Below are 17,654 nucleotides of genomic sequence, written 5' to 3' on the forward strand. Positions count from 1 at the left end.
AATTTCCATGCATAATGTATGACTGTTGACTTGGTCAGTTGACATAATTGTTAGTAATATGATTATTATATAGTTTTATTATAACTTTACTAAGAGTACCTGTAAAAAAAAAAAAAAAAACTTAACTAAGAGTAGTTTGGTCTTTTCTAGAATCTAGTATATGTACTCTATTATAATCCTTGTTCCTTAAGCTTTGCTCATATGATCGAAACTCGAAAGTCTAAGCTAAAGTGTGTTCTCCTTTGTTCTTCATCCTCTCTATTTCTATCTATATGTTCACCATTGTTAACATTAATCACGTAAGTTATAAATTTAAAATGTACAAGATTAAGAAATATCTTAATGCAGAAGGTTGGAAAGAGTAAAAGACCTCTTGGAGATAAAAGATTTAACAAACACATCAACACTTTACACTATCCATAACTATCACGCTATCTGATCTTAAAAGACTAAACAAACTCTTGTTTGTAATACATGTTACAATAATCAATACAAAAAATGAAGCAAACAAACAAACCAACTACTTCAATGCAATAATATGCATAACCTCGGAGTCTGTGGAGTATGTTTGGCTGTCAACAAATGGCAATGAATTTGATGCAGAAAATCCATCCCAATGTTGGTACTCTTCAATTCCTGCAAGCTCAATTTCTTCATGGTTTTGTTGTACATTAAGCTTCTTATTCAATCCCCTAATCCCTTCCAATTCTAAGGTAACTTCTTTCATTGTTGGTCGTTTTCTTCCATTCAACTCAAAGCATCTATATGCAAGATTTGCAACTGCAGTGATATGTTCTTTCTCCCCTTCTTTTGTGACCCTTTCGTCAACAATGTCAAACAACATATTGTCCTCTATACACTGAACAAAATACGAAGCTAAATTTTGGAATTCCCCTGATCCTACAGAGAATACTGGCTTCTTACCAGTTAAAAGTTCAGCAAGAACTACTCCGAAGCTGTACACATCACTTTTCTCGGTAAATTGACTGGTATGAAAATATTCAGGGTCTAAGTAACCAAAAGTACCTTGAACCACTGTGGTAAGATGAGTGGCTTCAATTGAAATTATTCTCGATGTTCCAAAATCTGCTAATTTCGCTCTATACTTTTCGTCCAATAGTATATTTGTTGATTTAACGTCTCTATGATAAATCGGTTGAGATGCAATTGAATGTAGGTAAAATAAAGCTCCTGCAATTTCAGTTGCGATTCTCAAACGCATGTCCCATGTCATCGGTATGTCCTCATTTTGGTCATGCAAGTACTCGAAAAGATTACCATTAGGAATGAATTCATAAACAAGCAGTGGAATTTCTGTCTCCAAACAACATCCTAATAACTTGACAACATTTCTGTTATTGATTTGTGAAAGAACAACAAACTCATTGATGAACTCTTCAACCTTTCCTTCGACCTTAAACTTTTTCACTGCAACAATTTTACCATCTACTAGCATGCCTTTGTAAACTGTACCTTGGCCTCCTTTTCCTAGAACTCTGTTCTTATTGAAATTTTCTGTGGCTTTTTTTAAATCCTTTAAGGTGAAGAGAGCAGTTCTATCAACATTTACTTCTCCGGAAGACATTCGTTGTTTTAACAGCAAACCACCATTTCTTTTGAAGAATTTTTCTTTTCGTTTCTTTATCATTCTTTTCTTCATATCTTTATGCAAAAACCATAGACCAATGAGGAGACCGATTGATCCGAGACTTGATGAAACTCCTACAAATTTGTCACAATAAATTAGGTGATTATAAAAAGGTGGTGAGTGTAATTGAGATGTGTTAATGTCTTTTATCAAATACAATGAGATAATGTATTATGTAGACATATTTTGGATATATGCACAATTTTATTCTACCTAATACTTTCTCCAGTTCTTTTTATAAGAGACAATTCACCTTACTAGTTTCATTGAATAATTAATGTATATGGCATATACTATAGACTAGATATATATCAATTATTCAATGAATCTAGAAAGATGAAACGCACGTTATAAAAAGGACCAGTGAGTAATAGGTATGGCTAGATGGGATTCACTTGTAGGAACCATTAAATAGCATATGTCTTGTATAGACATATTATTAGAAATATCATAGTTAGAGTTTATTGTAGGTAGTTAGTTTGTTAATTATGTGATTAGTTTGTTAATCCTCGACTAGTTCTATTATATAAGAGTATCATATGTATTCATTTTACGATATTTTAATCAATAACTCAATATAAATACTAACGAGTTTTCCATCATATAAAGCTCTCAAGCTTATTTCTCTTTTTAGATTCATCTTCAATTCTCTAATCTCGTGGTTTTTAACACATATTTTGGAAATATGCACACAATTTTAATCTACCTAATAATATGTACAAGCTAGTTTATGGTGCAACAACGGTAGGGACCATTAGCATGATGCAAGTTCAATCAAAAACACTAAATTATCATTCTTCATTTATGTTTTATGAAATTTGTTCATACCTACAATAGCCCACTTCTTTGACCGGTTATTTTTATCGAAGAATCCCGGAATTTCTGAAATGAAAGAACCAAGTTAGCTTATAGTAGTTTAAAATTCATGTACAGTAGTATATGTTTCATGAGGTAAAATTGAATTATAAATGCAGTATTTGAATTAGAATTACATAAATTATATAAAATATGTTTAGTTTGGAAGGAATAAACTTTATAAATTATGCATGGACATAATTTTTGTTCCACATATATTAAATCATATTTGATGATGTAAAAATTTGTGTAGATATATTTTGAGAAATTTATGTTATAATGTTGAAATATGTTTGAATTTTGATAACTGCAAAAAAGTTGATAAATGGATAATCTAAAAATTAGAAAGAGATTAAAAACCTGTGCAGCCTCCAGAAACGTAGGGATTACCCGTGTAACCCAAGGAGCATCGACATTGCCGACCGGTGGTTCTGTTACTTAAAGATGTAACATTAGAGTCATAACAAATTGAATTTGAAGGATGTTGAGATGTTTGTTTAGTCAACATATTATTCAAAATCTCCCACTCAAGCAATGCCGGAGCATACTCCATATTCTTCAACTCATTCAATTTCTCAATCGAATAAGTAGTCATATAAGAACTATCAAAAGATATCCAATAATCACTTGCAACCAAAGCATAACTACAACCATTACTTCTATCTTCGCTTAAACCTTGTAATGTTGCATTGAACTCTGAAAGATGCGAAGGTAACGAAGTCTTACAACAATACCTTCCATTACAACCGTCGCTATCAATATTGAAATTATTGTTATTGTTGTCATCGTCACATATTGTTACACAACCACCGATCTTTGTTCCATTTGATTGAAGAAAAGCTAGATTGTTACATCCAACAGCTAGAAATGTATTCTCGCCTTGAGAATATACGAAAGGACTATCTCTAAGGTTTATGGTAACGGTTTTATTATCGTTGCTACTAGTTTTGTTATGTCGACAATTGGAACGGTAAATTGGATTCATAATCTGAACTAAGTCTGATCTCTCATCAAAATATGTTACCTCAAGATTTAAAGACTTCAAGTAAGGTTTGTTTGATTTGCATTCTATTTCAAACCATTCGTGTACATAGCAATGAGGTTCATTCATTCCAAATGGAAAAGGGATTGAAATTTCTCCACATGTTGAATTACAACCATTTTGTGCTATGATTACATCTTCTAGTTGTGCATATGCATGTGGTGGAGATATGGGAGATATGATAATTAAAATGATGATATGAAATATTGTAAATTGTGGAATCATTTTTTAGAGCTTTAATTAATTGTGGTTATTAGAATCAACTTATTTATGCTATGTGTTAACAATGCTAATACAACTTTTGAAGAAGTTTCTGAGTATTTTCTTCAATGAGGAAAATAAAATTTGTTGAATTTTCTTTAGTTTTGATTTTGTCCAAAAAGAATGAGAACAAAAATACTAGTTGAATTGTCTTGGCTAAATTGATCACTACATTAAAAACAAAATAAACAGTTGAAAGAAAATTAGTTTCTATTACTTTTCTAGTCAAATAAAGCTGCTTATATTTTCAAATACTTTTTATTTCAATTTTTTATTTATCTCTTTAAGAACACTAACGGAACTTGAACTCGGGACCTCTTGAATCCATCATTTGCTTTTTTATCATTAGATCAAATCCTTAAATTCAGTTGTTTATAGTTTTAAACTTTCTATGTAGAAGATTATTCTTCCCACAAACATGAGTCTTGCAATTCCTAATATATAAGAATCAAACTTCTTTTTTTGAAATTCAAGTTTGAGTCTTTGTATGATTTGGTTGTAGAGATATTTTATATGAAATACTGGGTTTTGAATTCGAGTCACCACATTGTGTTAGCCACTAAACAATAACCAAATAACAATAATAAAAATATTCAAACTTCTTGGCACTTTTAGAATGTGTTGGCAATTAGGGCATCTTTTTAGAATTGTAAGTTTACTCTATTCTCCCATTAAAGAGTGACCAAAATTTAACTTTTATGTTTCAAAATTTAGTTTAATCGTTGATACTATTATGGATATTATATATTTCTTTTGTAAATTTTAAAGTTAAATTTGTTAGCTAGTAAACAAGTGAATTTAATGGCTCATATTGTTGCGAGTGTGACTAATTATTAGATTAGTTTTTATAGATTTGAGATAATTTCATTTTGTATTAAACTTTTATTGATTAATGATATGAATTAGTTTTGTTTTTTGTTGGTGAGCAACCAAAAGTCCAAAAGAAAAGTTTTTTTTGGTAAAAAAAAAAATTAACTTTTAAGTTCAACTATCTTAAAATGATTTATGCATATATAATTTCTTTTTTATTTAAACATGAATCAAATATGGTACATCTCTTTTAAGTATTATTATTATTGTGAATTGAAAAATTGATTTTTTTTCTTATATTTTTAATGCGGCTCATTTTTATCTTATTATTATTATTACTATTGTAATATTCCTATGAAATTTAAGTATGTCTCAGTTTCACTAAGGACTAAAATTTAACACGAAAGTTGAAATCACTTGATGATAGAACTGATCTCCGAACTAGATTAGACGTTCCAGTAGACAAAATACCGGTAAAAAAAAATTGTTCTTGTTAGTGGCACTTCATTTGACATTGAAGCAGAAGTAGAGAAGAGACGTGTAGTCCACAAACAAAAAGTGTACTCCAAGTCCTCTTTTACCAATTTTTACGAAAACAAAAAATGGTTAATTGAAATACAATAACAAAAATATATAAGTAAAAAATAGTAAATACTTTATTGTTATTCTAAAAAGATAAAATTATATTAGACAAAAAAATTCTAAATTAAAGAAAGACATTTACAAATAGAGACTAAGGGAATAGAATAGAAAACTAATCACACCAATTTTTTTTTTTTTGTCAAGTCACACCAATTATTTTTGTTATACTAGTATAACATAACACTAATTTATACTACCATTAGTTCCGTAGGAAATCATTTAGATGTTTTAGTCCTAATGTAGTGGTGAATTTATAATGTGGGGACATTGGTAAATTTTCAATGGGTCATAAAATCAAAATATATACTTGATAATTGGTTAAAAATAACTAAATCATGTGGGGTCAGCTGCGTAATGAATAATCTCTATATTTACTATGTTTTGGTGATAACTAGAACTTTCACTCATGCGGTGCATGGGTCTAATTAGGTGTAATACGTAACAATAAAAAATAAAATACAAAAATTCTAAGAGCATTTTCAATAAGAGTAGTATAGGAAATTTCATGGACTAATTATTCTATATTTGTTTATGTGCTTATTTTATATTTTATATATTTTTTAAATAATTTTTGAACCCCATCGTTTTGTTTACTTATTAAAAAAAAATTGATGATAACTAAAGGTTAAAAAATTGATGATAATTAAAGGTTAAAAAAAAAATTAAAGACGTAATCAAGAACATAAACTTAAGTAGACATCCATAAATAAATAAAAATTGTGATTAATCCCGCCGTTCAAATTTATTGAAAACAGGGTTAACATATTAGGATTCCTAAATTCTTTCATAATTGAAGCACATGTTTTAGCGGTTGAAAGGAACAGATGCAGGTTCGATGATAAATCTGTATATTTTTAATATAAAGCTGCAATAAAAAGAAAGAGAAAATGAGGGGGGAAAATTTGGTTTAGGGTTAGCTTATGTTTGCAAGCTTATAATATAAGAGATTATCGGTTTTTAATTGTTTAAATTGTGCAATGAAAATTGATGGTGCTTAATTATCGTATGAAATCTTTCCTATGAAAGTTGATGGAGCTTAACACTTTGTGGACATAATTTAAATCACAATTGGTCTGCTAGTGCATATTATATCAATTGATCATCGGTTAATATTAAATCTGCAATATTAAAAACAAAATAATGAATGTGATTAGTGACATGACTATAGTTGTGTTTGGTTGTATTGCAAAAAAAATTAATTTAGTAGAATTGAGTTTGATAATAACTTTCCAAATTACACGTGATAATAACTTTCCAAATCTCACATGATAATTATTCTCTAAATTTATGATCCGGTAGAAAAAAAAATCATTGATCAGGAAAGACATAAAAATATTTCGTGATGAATAATATAGTCAACAATAATTTTGATATGATATACTTTTAAAATTGATGGTGCTTATCAATTATTGCACATAATTTTAATCACAATTGGTATACTTGCCATAATGGTTGGAAATATTACCTTGCATTGAAGGGTTGTGGGTTCGAATCCTAGTCAAGACAAAATTATATTATTTTTTAATAAAAATTGCAAGATAAAATGGAGGGAAAACAGGGAAAACAAATTAGGGTTTAGAGTTTACTTGTGTATACAAGCTTATAATATAAAAGATGATACCTTTGATAGCATAGATTCTTATTGTGTCATAAATAATTTTTCTTGTAAGTATCCCTGCTATGTCAAATTAAGTTTTGTCACGCATTAAAATCTATAACTAGAGGACATGTCCCTCCAATTGTTCCCATTCCTAATTTTGCTTAATAAAAATTAATTTCTTATAAAAAAAATTATTTGGTTAATAAAATATAAAAAATCCAAAAATGCGGATGTCACACTAATTAATTTTGCTTGATAAAGTTATTTTTTTAGAAAAAGTAAATCAATGCCAGAAAAGCAACCAAAGTTTGTCAAGGTATATGCTAAGAAGATCCTTTCTTCCACTTTCTTTTTCACCAAGAAAAGCCACTAATAAACCAAACATGTTTCCCTCACTTGAGCACCACTATTATTCTCTTCTTTTTTTTGCTCTCATCAGCATGTCTTTCTAGTTATTATGTACTAATCAACCCTTCTTTATTTAAGCCACTAATCTCAAAATCATGAGTCTTAAGTTCAGATCTCAACATCCAAAGTGTTTGCATCAAAGATGGAAGCAAAATTAAAGGCAAAATAGTGTTTCATGTAGACCTAGCTACTAGCTAGTTAGGTCATAGTTGAAACCTTCAAGATCTTAACCTAGTAAGGAAGGGCAACCAATGAACCTTTGGCAATTTATGTATCTTATATATTAAGATCTCATCATATATATATTATACAATAAGCTATCACTCATGTGTAAGCATTTAGCAATAATAGCAATTACTACACTTTGTTATTTTGATGTTATATACATGTGCTATTGTTGATTGCTTTATATATATAATTGTTGAAATTTTCATAGATCAATGAAATATTTCTACTTTGAATTAATAAAAAAATTGTTAGATGATTTTTGATGTGGTAAACTATGCTGACAAATTATTTAGATTGAACTTTGCTGAGTAGGTGCAGTGTAGGTCGTATAATATTTTTCTAAATTTTATGGATGCACCACTTTTTTGTTAATTTTGAATTTATGTACTACTTTTGTAGTGTTTTATATTGCTGAGATTATATTTGAATATGAAATGGCCTCATCAATATTAGTATGAAACCTATAAATTAATGAAAGGAAAATTTTGCAGTTTTTTATTTTTTGACTGGCATGGTTTCAGATAATTAAATAATCAATTAAATATAATCTCTAAATTGAAATCGTATATAGTATTGTTGAGTAGTATGCGACGCAGTGTCAAGTAGTCAGGTACGATTACTCAAAAAAAAAAAGTAGTCAGGTATGAGCGGTTTAATATATATCATTAGATATTTGCCCGGAAGGAGCTGATCACTGATCAGTAAAAAGTGTTTTTTTGTGGGAGAGTTTTTGTTTCTTCTTCAGTTTATCAATGTTTTGGGCAGGAGATGAAGTTAAATTGTGTAGACGTTATTGTGTACTTTTTTTATTTTAAATGGCGTTGTTTATTTGCTGTTGTTGTTATGCTGCATTTATTTGCAGTTTTATACCTCTTTCGTATGTTTTATACTTATGGTTGGGTTTATAATATATTTACTGATTTAAAAAAAAATTAATCTAAAAAAAAATTACATTGCATATTACTCCCTTCATTCCTTTTTAAGTTTCCATTTAGAATAATAATAATACTACTAAATTAAGAAAGTGTATTTTTGCACATTATCTTCCTATTGTACCCTAATTTTAATCTACCAATAAATTCCTATTTTTTTGCACACACTTTTCAAATATATAGATTTATTAGTTTTATTGAAAATGATAAAAGTAATTGACAAATGGTACAATTGACAAACCGTACCCTTAAAACATCAAATGAATAATTAAATAGTAACGCTAAACGTTTTTGGACACTTTAAAAGGAACGAAGGAGTAATAAACAACTTAGGGTCATGTTAATGTTTAGAGAATTGAATACACCACAAGTTCAATAAATTTTTTCCATATTTATCTTCTTAACACGTGCTTTTAGGATACATGTTAACATTCTCCTAGTTATTAATCTCCTAAATGACTATGGGTTCCACACTGTGGTGGTTGGCGAATATGACGACTGCGACGTGGATCTTGACTTTCTTCTACATTAAGGTCGACATGAATCTTTGAAGAGTTAGGATCTTGGAGGGAACCTGAACTCGTTTGATTAAACGCAAAATGAATACAAAGGTATTCATATGATTAGCAGTTGACTCGGGCATACTCATCGACACACCAAACAAATTACTCACAAATTCATGGTTTTTGTAAATTGAGTGTCTAGCCGGTTCAAATTGTTGATGGGTTGGCGTGAAAAAAATTGAGTGTCCGGGTGGTGGAAATTGGTAATGGCTTGGCGTGAAAGAAATTGAGTGTCTGGGTGGTTCAAATTGTTGATGAGCTGGTGTAAAAGAAAATTAAATGAATAGCGTTGCAACTTTGGCTCTTCATATTCCACAATAATTGGGGGACTTGGTTGTCGTGATGTGTTGCGCCAATGACGTTGGGTTTATTGTGGAAGGCGAGACGATTGATGCATGATTTTTCGAGCATTTAAACCTTATAAAAATCAACCACACCCACACACCGTATAATTCTATAAATTAAAACTTTTTTTAATCACTTGCTCATACATTATTTTATTCAAAATATTTTCTTGGAGGTGAATGAAGGGTTCACACTTTAACTTGCAAATTTGTGTTTCAATCAAAATTGTTTCATAGAAGATGAAAGAAGGGTGAAGAGGACAAAAAAAAATTGAACTCCTTTTTCTCATTTTTTTGTTATTTACACACTCCCTTTCTTTGTTGCAATGGAGTAAAAATAAAACGTCATGGGGTGCGTGCGAGACTCGGATTGCGCAAAAAGAAGAATCTTTGTTAGAAGATTGTTGGGCCTTAGGCCCAGGTTTCAGGTACATTCAATACTGCCACACCCACATTTTGAAAAATGGCAATCAATCAAAATACCCACACTTTGTCATCCTACTCTTTTTTTTCGCACCTTACAAATTTATCAAAATACCTCTGTTTGCTATTTAGATAGCGGATACCCCCAAATACTCCCTACCAATTTTTTTTATAATGTCCGTCATTTAAATATCAGACATATTTATAAAATTTCTCATTTTTATAATGTGCGTTACTTAAATAGTAGAAAAATGAAAACGAGTAGGACGCGCGAGAAGTAAATAAGACGACAACAGAAAATCTCATCGATTAGCCTCACTTTTTAATTAGCAAAATATGCTGTTCAAAATGGGTAAGGGATTTGGATTGAAGAAATTCCTACCTTCCTTATTCACCCTTTTGTAATTGACTCTACCCATATGAGTTCCTAATTCTCTCAATATATTGTTTTTATTTATAAAAAAAAAAAAAAATACTACTAACGACAACAAGAAATGGAATCAAAAGTCCATTGGAGGACATCAAGTAAATTATTAACGACTAGTCAACATCTGGAGAAAATATAAGGCCAAAACACATGCTTAAATTAAAATAATAGCCACACAAAATATATACCTAATGGCAAGTTTATGGCACAAAAAGGAGTAAATGGAGCAAATGTTAATGAAACAAAGCTGTTTTCTTATTTGTTTAAGTAATATCAGTGGCGGAACTAGAAAAAATATCGTAGGTGGGCCGAAAAATAGCCAATCTATTTTCAAATTGAATTTTTTGCTCTTCTATTTTCACATGTTACTATTTTGGTACCAATAAACTATATTTTTACTCTAAAAATTGTGATTTTTGGCTATAAAGGTGATTTATTGTCTCCAACATTGAATCTAAAGATGAAATATCAAATTTGAGACCAAAATTCACAATTTTTTCCCATTAAAATTCGCTAATTTTACAGCAAAAAAGTAATAAAAAAATATTGAGATAGGACTAAAATTGCAACAAATGTGAAAATATGGGACTTTAAAAATTTAATATTAATTAAACATATTTTTTATGTCATTTCAAATTTATATACGCTAGTTCAACTGCTAATTTTATCTATTATTATAAATTCAATTAATTATGAACTAACATTTACATTAATACTTGAACTAATATGTGTACCGAATTACTTATAGTCATCAATAATATACTCTAAATTAATATTTATATTAATATTTGTACATATATATACCGGGTGACTTAAAATCATTAATAATACATTTAAATTAATACCCTACATATAAAAAAAATTATTTTTTGGGGGTGGGGGTGGGCCGCGGCCCACCTCAGCCCACCCCTAGGTCCGCTGCTGAGTAATATGTTTCAGACAACTAATCCTAACAAGTCATGTGTTTTTTTATAAACTAGTTCTTAAAGTTAGAAACAATAAAGTGAGAGAGTTAAATGATTTTGTTGTAATATTATTGTATTTTATTTTTAGAGCCAAATTTAAATTTAAGAGTGAGGATTTATTTTTGTCCCTTTCAAAACATGGGCAAAATTTAAATGAGACACTAAAGTGAAACATGGAGTAGTATATCATACGATCATTGTTGTATTACTCAGTTCATAGAAATATATACAATTTTTTTTCCCATAACATAGATAAGTAAGATTATCAGGGTTCGGATCCCGCCTTCCTACATATGTAATACAATGTTTCTGTCAACTGAACTAAACTGGACACAGAGTCAGAATTCTAACCACAGATTCTTTGCTAATTGATCTCACCTCACCTTCACAAAATCACACATTAATACACTTTATCCTTCTCTATAAAACCACACAAATCCTCTAGCATTTTTTCATCACATCTGCACAAACATGGCAAAACCAAAACCAATTTCTCTATTATTTTCTTTATCATTTTTTCTTCTTAGTCTCTCTTCATCTTTAGCAGCACCAAAATCAAAAACAGATTCTTTATACAACACTTTACTTCACTGCCTCACACAAAACACAAAAGATTCATCAATCTCCAACATCATCTTCTCCCAAACAAACCCTTCATTTCCAATTGTCCTTAAAAATTACATAAGAAACGCACGTTTCAACACAACCTCAACTTCAAAACCATTAATCATAGTAACTCCAAAACAACCATCACATGTTCAAGCAACAGTTATATGTGCCAAAAACATCAACATTCAAATCAAAATCAGAAGTGGTGGACATGATTATGAAGGAATTTCTTATGTTAATCAATCACCTTTTATCATTCTTGATATGTTCAATCTAAGAACAATCAATGTTGATATCAAAAATGAAGTTGCTTATATTCAAGCTGGTTCAACACTTGGTGAAGTTTACTATAGAATTTATGAAAAGAGTAAAGTTCATGGCTTTCCAGCTGGTGTTTGTCCAACTGTTGGTGTTGGTGGTCATGTCAGTGGTGGAGGGTACGGTACAATGTTGCGAAAATATGGTCTTTCTGTTGATAATGTTATTGATGCCGAAATTGTTGATGTTAAAGGCAGGCTTTTGAATAGGAAATCGATGGGAGAAGATCTTTTTTGGGCTATACGAGGTAGTGGTGGTGCGAGTTTCGGTGTTGTTTTGTCTTATACTATTAAATTAGTAACGGTTCCTGAAACCGTTACTGTTTTTCGTATTGAGAAAACTTTGGATCAGAATGCTACTGATTTAGTTATTCAATGGCAACAAGTTGCGCCGACTACTGATGATAGGATTTATATGAGGCTACTTTTGCAGCCTATAACTTCTAAGGTTGTCAAAGGAACAAAAACCGTTAGAGCTTCTGTTGTTGCTTTGTTTCTCGGTCGCGCTGACGAGGTGGTAAAGATTTTGGGGAAGAACTTTCCACTTTTGGGTTTAAAGAAAAAGGATTGTATTGAGTTGAGTTGGATTAATTCCGTCCTTTGGTATAATAATGCTGAAGCTTTTACTAATGGCGCGAAACCGGAGAATCTTTTGGATAGGAATCTTAATTCGGCAAGTTGGGGCAAGAGAAAATCCGATTATGTGCAAAAACCTATTTCAAAAGACGCGTTAGAATTGATATGGAAAAAGATGATTGCTTTAGGAAAAGTTGGATTTGTTTTCAACCCTTATGGTGGAAAAATGACTCAATTTTCGTCCGATGCAACGCCATTTCCTCACCGCGGGAATTTGTTCAAAATTCAGTATTCAGTGAATTGGCATGATCCATTGCCTAGTTCAGAATTGAATTACTTAAATCAAGCTAAGAGTCTTTATAGTTTCATGACACCTTTTGTGGCAAAGAATCCAAGAAGTGCTTATATAAATTATAGAGACCTTGATATTGGTATTAATAGTTTTGGTAAGAATAGTTATCAAGAAGGTAAAGTTTATGGTGCTAAGTACTTTGGTAATAATTTTGATAGGTTGGTTAAGATTAAAACTACGGTTGATCCTAGTAATTTTTTTAGAAATGAACAGAGTATTCCTGTGCTTTCTAAAAAGACTTAGATTAGAGAATGAATTGTATTGAAAGCATGTTTTGCTTTACTAACTCTGTTTACTATTTTGATTTCTAAATAAAATTAATGTATGTCCTTTATAATTAAGTTCTTAATTTTTGTTATTTATTTAATTTTATCATTACTGCAATGGATTTTAAAATATCAAACATATATATAAGCAGTTTTTTTTTACTTGTAGTTTTTTCTCTCCTTGTTTGGTCTCTAATTTAGATGAGATCATGATTCATGAGATAATTTGGCCACTTTAGCTTAATTCCCACGTTTAGGATGACTCCAAATTAAGTATGCAAATGTAGTGATTCAAAGATTAATCATTATAATAGTAAGCTATAATGATTAATCGTGTCGTGTCCGGTGTCGAATACCAACATGGCACCAACACTTATGATTATACTTAATTATATAATTTTCTTAAGTTATTATTAGTGTCGACGTGTCAGTGTTCGTATCATATTAGATGTCTGTGTCTATATTCGTGCTCGATAGATAATAGTATCTCTTGCTTCAACCAAATTATCCACAACTTAATAATTTAGTTTGAACATCTATTCTAAATCCAAATATGCTTTTTTGGGTGGATATATATATATATGATGTGTTTGTTGTATTTTGGTTATTGATGGGACAAATGATAAGGGTGTTGGGTGGATCTCCTAAGTGTGTTTAAGAGTGGACCTTAGGCCATGTGAGAAGAGAATGAAATTTCTATTTTGCGTAATAGTACAATAGAGGGGGTGCTTCAGCACTGACATTTGCACAAAGAGAAAGAAGAATAATAATTGATACTCGTGATGGAAGTATGCTCGACAAAAGTTCTCTTATAGGATTCCCGCAATTACAATTGAAAGAGGTGAAATTATTTGATATTAGAACTGACAGGGGCGGACCTATGTTGTCTTGAGTGGATGCACTTGCACACCCTCAAGTTCCTAAATTTATACTAATAATAACTCATTTGGGTTGGTGCATTGGTATTGGCTTGGGACCTGGGAGTGTGCTCCTCTTGAGATCTGAGGTTCGATTCTCTCTGTCGCCAATTTGGGTGAGCTAATTTAGCTTCTTCAAAAAAAAATTATACCAATAATTTCAATTTTATTCTTTTTGCACCCCCTCAAATTTTTAAGTTTGCACCAACTGTACTTTGTTCTTCTCTTCTCGCTACAAGCCTACAACTATCATGGTTTGAGACAAGCAACAATAATATTGTTAGTATTATTTTATAAGTGGGTATCTACTTCACTTCTTAAGTCACCTCCATACTTCACTTCGTGGACAAAATTGACGGAAATGACTAACTAATGCAAACAGTGGAAATATAAGGGACCAAATTGATACTTTTAAACGTAAATGATCAAATGAAAACCTAAAATAAACGTAAGAGACCAAATATGTAGTTAAGTCTAAATTTTAAATATAATTTGCACCCGCTGACCTGAGGTCCTGGATCCGCCACTGAGAACTGATCCCGAATCAGATTAGACGGTCCAATAGGCCGGATACCGATGGTGGAAAAAAAATCCTCTAATGTTGTTTTTAGTAATTTTAATTTATTTCTTGTGTAGTTTTGTATTTTCTTTGTATTAGTTTGTTATTTCCATTTTTGTGGATGTGTTCTCTTGTTTTTTGGTTTTCACCATTATTTTATTGGTGATGATTTTGGTCGTGCCATTATTTCTATAGTGGAAGTTTTTGGTCGGGCTTGTGTGGTTTTTATCTACTCGATCACATTGAGAAAACTTGTTCACTCTAAAATCTCAAATTACCATGAGAATTAAAATTTGAGGTGCTTCATAAATCATAGGTCGTGCCATTATTTTTATAGTAAAAGTTTTTGGTCAAACTGTTGTGATTTTTATTTAGGTTCCACAAGAAAGAGAGAATTTAACAAACTTAAAGTATTTCGTTGCACACTTAAATATACTCCCTCTGTAACACTTATATTATAGACCAAGTACATTAAGTCTACTATGAACCTAAAATGTCAATGTTACTTATAAAGTGTTACGGAGGGAGTAATGGTTTGAGTGCGCTCAACTAATTTAAAACCTTAGTGTAAAACTAAAAAAAAGTTGAAGTGCATACATACAAATAATATGAAAGTAAATACTAATTAAATATGATCACTATATGTTTTTGGATTTAAAGCATTTGTAAAGAGAGGACATTGTGTATTTATTGACTATGTGGTACACATTTTATGATCATGTTTTATGTCATGGCCACTTAAGTTGTGGAGACAGAATTATTTGATGGATACCGCCTTAACTTAGAGTCCATGCCAAGTTCAATTGAAAGAAAAGAAAAAAAAGTGTGTATGAGAATGGGACTTATCATTATGGGCTAATGTTACGGTGGATCACCTTTATAAGTGGTCCACCGTGGACAAGTGATCTATCGAATATGAATTTTACGAAATTTATTGTTGGATTGAAAGTTTATATCGTATAGATCATCCATAAATTTTTTAAAATTTTTTGAAAATCATTTGATATGTTATTGAGACTCATCAAGATTTACGTTATTTAATAAACCGTTTTTTTTAATAAGCTAAATTAACTCACCCAAATTGGCACCAGAGAGAGGCGAACCTCAGACCTCAAGAAGAGCACACTCCCAGGTCCCAAGCCAATACCAATGTACCAACCCAAGTTGGTTAGTTATTTAATAAACTGTTAATCTTGATGTGTCTCAATAATATATCAAATGATTTTCAATTTTTCTAAATTTTTCTGTGGATGATCTATATGATATAAACTTTCAATCCAACGGTGGATTTTGTAAAATTCGTATTCGTTATAATGTTATTCATGACTGGTCCACCATGGACCACTTGATGAAGTGATCCATATTAGAATTGATCATCATTGTGTTATGTTCATTATTTGCATAATAGTACAAGAGTGGCATGCTTTAGTTTTGAGAGCCACACAAAGAGAAAAGGGGAAGTAGAGAGCCACACCAGAGAAAATGAATATAAGTTGAGAATCGATCGATCCTCTCCCGTGATAGGAGAAGTTCAGTGAAATTCAGACGATTGATTAGCACTACCAAATAAAGTCAAAGAAAAATAAAATGTGGTGATCTAACCTGTTGATCAGAGTAGGTTGATGGCCAGCAATCATTCGTTGAGCAGGTGGTTGACGGTTAAGCAAGCAGATGATCCACAGGGGGGTTGTGCCTGCAGGCGCTCCAATGCTCAAGTCAGTAAAGGGCACAAGAGATACAATTTAGAGAGAAAGAATAGAATATATGGCTCTCCTGTACATGAGAGCTTATATTGTTGCCTCCAGCGCTGGGCCAAAAGTCCCCTTAATGGGCCGTGTTGAGCAGCTCAATAAGAGCGACTGCCAGGATATTTCCCTTGGATCGTGGGAAGACCAGTTACCTGCTTATATTGCGATTGAGTCATTCCGCGACGAGCGGGTAATGGATCGCCTCGAGTGAAGTTGCGTTGATGATCATAAGAGCGTGTGGGATTTGTGCGATGGTGATGTGTCGAGAAAGCCACGTCATGTGCTGACGTGGACGAGGAGGCCATATATTTGATTGGGTCGTCCTCTGTAGTCCGAGCAGGATTGGATTTGGGTCAGCTCTTGGCCCGGTTCAGAACAGGTGGAGATCTAAACTGGACACTCTCCTACATAGATTTCATTGAAAAGAAATATTTGTTCGTGATATCCGTGAGTCTTATGTTCTTTCACCTTCTCAACCAGCATTATCAATTTATATGCTTTAGCATTTTTCTTCTCTAGAATCCTTTGCTGGGATTTGAGTGTGCAGTGTTTTTCGATTTTTTTCCAAATTTAAACTAAAAAAACTTCAAAAAACATGTTCCGAAGTTTTTATACAAGGACAAAAATGAAAAAATGGGGGTAGAAAAGAAATACTATGAGTGGGAAGAGAAATTTTATCCTTAGCCTCAACATTGGGCCTAGCTCACTACTCTATTCTATAAAGATTACTCTTTAGACCTCCTTATATATATTTTGAATTCGCAAGGAAAACTCAAGAAGAAGAAGAAGAAGAAGAAGAAGAAGAAGAAGAATAAGAAGATAATTTGTTTACGACATACGTTGGAGGAGAGAGCAGTCATCCGTTCCACCAATTCAAAGAGTTTCGTTACAAATAGATTCAAAAAGAAATTGCAAAAATTTAACAACTATTAAACTGTCCTATTTTATTATGTATCTATAAAGGACTTTGTTAATTCACTCCCACCTAAAAACATGAGGGAGTAAGATTTGTCATATTTTTGTTTAACAAAAATAAATGAGACATTTAATTTACTAAAATTTTGAATTTAATTACTTAATTAATTAAGAAACACAAAAAACAAAATAAGAGACATTTACTAAAATTAAGGACACATATTTTTAATATTAAAACATATTTTAA

At 31.2% G+C, this 17,654-nt stretch overlaps 2 protein-coding genes across 2 annotated transcripts; one reads left to right on the plus strand and one right to left on the minus strand.

Moving 5' to 3' along the window:
• Positions 1 to 197: 197 nt before the first annotated feature.
• On the minus strand, positions 198 to 3,817 carry LOC123897208 (wall-associated receptor kinase-like 8). The gene is made up of 3 exons (XM_045947746.1): positions 2,864 to 3,817; positions 2,477 to 2,530; positions 198 to 1,722 (listed from the first exon to the last, which is right to left on the minus strand). Exons 1-3 carry the CDS (start codon positions 3,768 to 3,770, stop codon positions 521 to 523), a joined length of 2,163 nt encoding a protein of 720 aa, XP_045803702.1. The 5' UTR covers positions 3,771 to 3,817; the 3' UTR covers positions 198 to 520.
• A 7,372-nt stretch (positions 3,818 to 11,189) lies between these two features.
• On the plus strand, positions 11,190 to 13,343 carry LOC123897212 (berberine bridge enzyme-like 21). Its single transcript, XM_045947755.1, has one exon. It carries the CDS (start codon positions 11,620 to 11,622, stop codon positions 13,243 to 13,245), a length of 1,626 nt encoding a protein of 541 aa, XP_045803711.1. The 5' UTR covers positions 11,190 to 11,619; the 3' UTR covers positions 13,246 to 13,343.
• Positions 13,344 to 17,654: the final 4,311 nt, after the last annotated feature.

The sequence above is a fragment of the Trifolium pratense genome, linkage group LG7 (genome assembly GCF_020283565.1).
Source record: "Trifolium pratense cultivar HEN17-A07 linkage group LG7, ARS_RC_1.1, whole genome shotgun sequence".
Taxonomy (NCBI): domain Eukaryota; kingdom Viridiplantae; phylum Streptophyta; class Magnoliopsida; order Fabales; family Fabaceae; genus Trifolium; species Trifolium pratense.

Coding starts and splice junctions, on each gene's coding strand:
- LOC123897208 (XM_045947746.1), bottom strand. CDS start 3,770: ATGATTCCACAATTTACAATATTTCATATCATCATTTTAATTATCATA. Junction 2,531..2,863: donor CGTTTCTGGAGGCTGCACAG/GTTTTTAATCTC, acceptor CTTTCATTTCAG/AAATTCCGGGATTCTTCGAT. Junction 1,723..2,476: donor AAAGAAGTGGGCTATTGTAG/GTATGAACAAAT, acceptor ACAAATTTGTAG/GAGTTTCATCAAGTCTCGGA.
- LOC123897212 (XM_045947755.1), top strand. CDS start 11,620: ATGGCAAAACCAAAACCAATTTCTCTATTATTTTCTTTATCATTTTTT.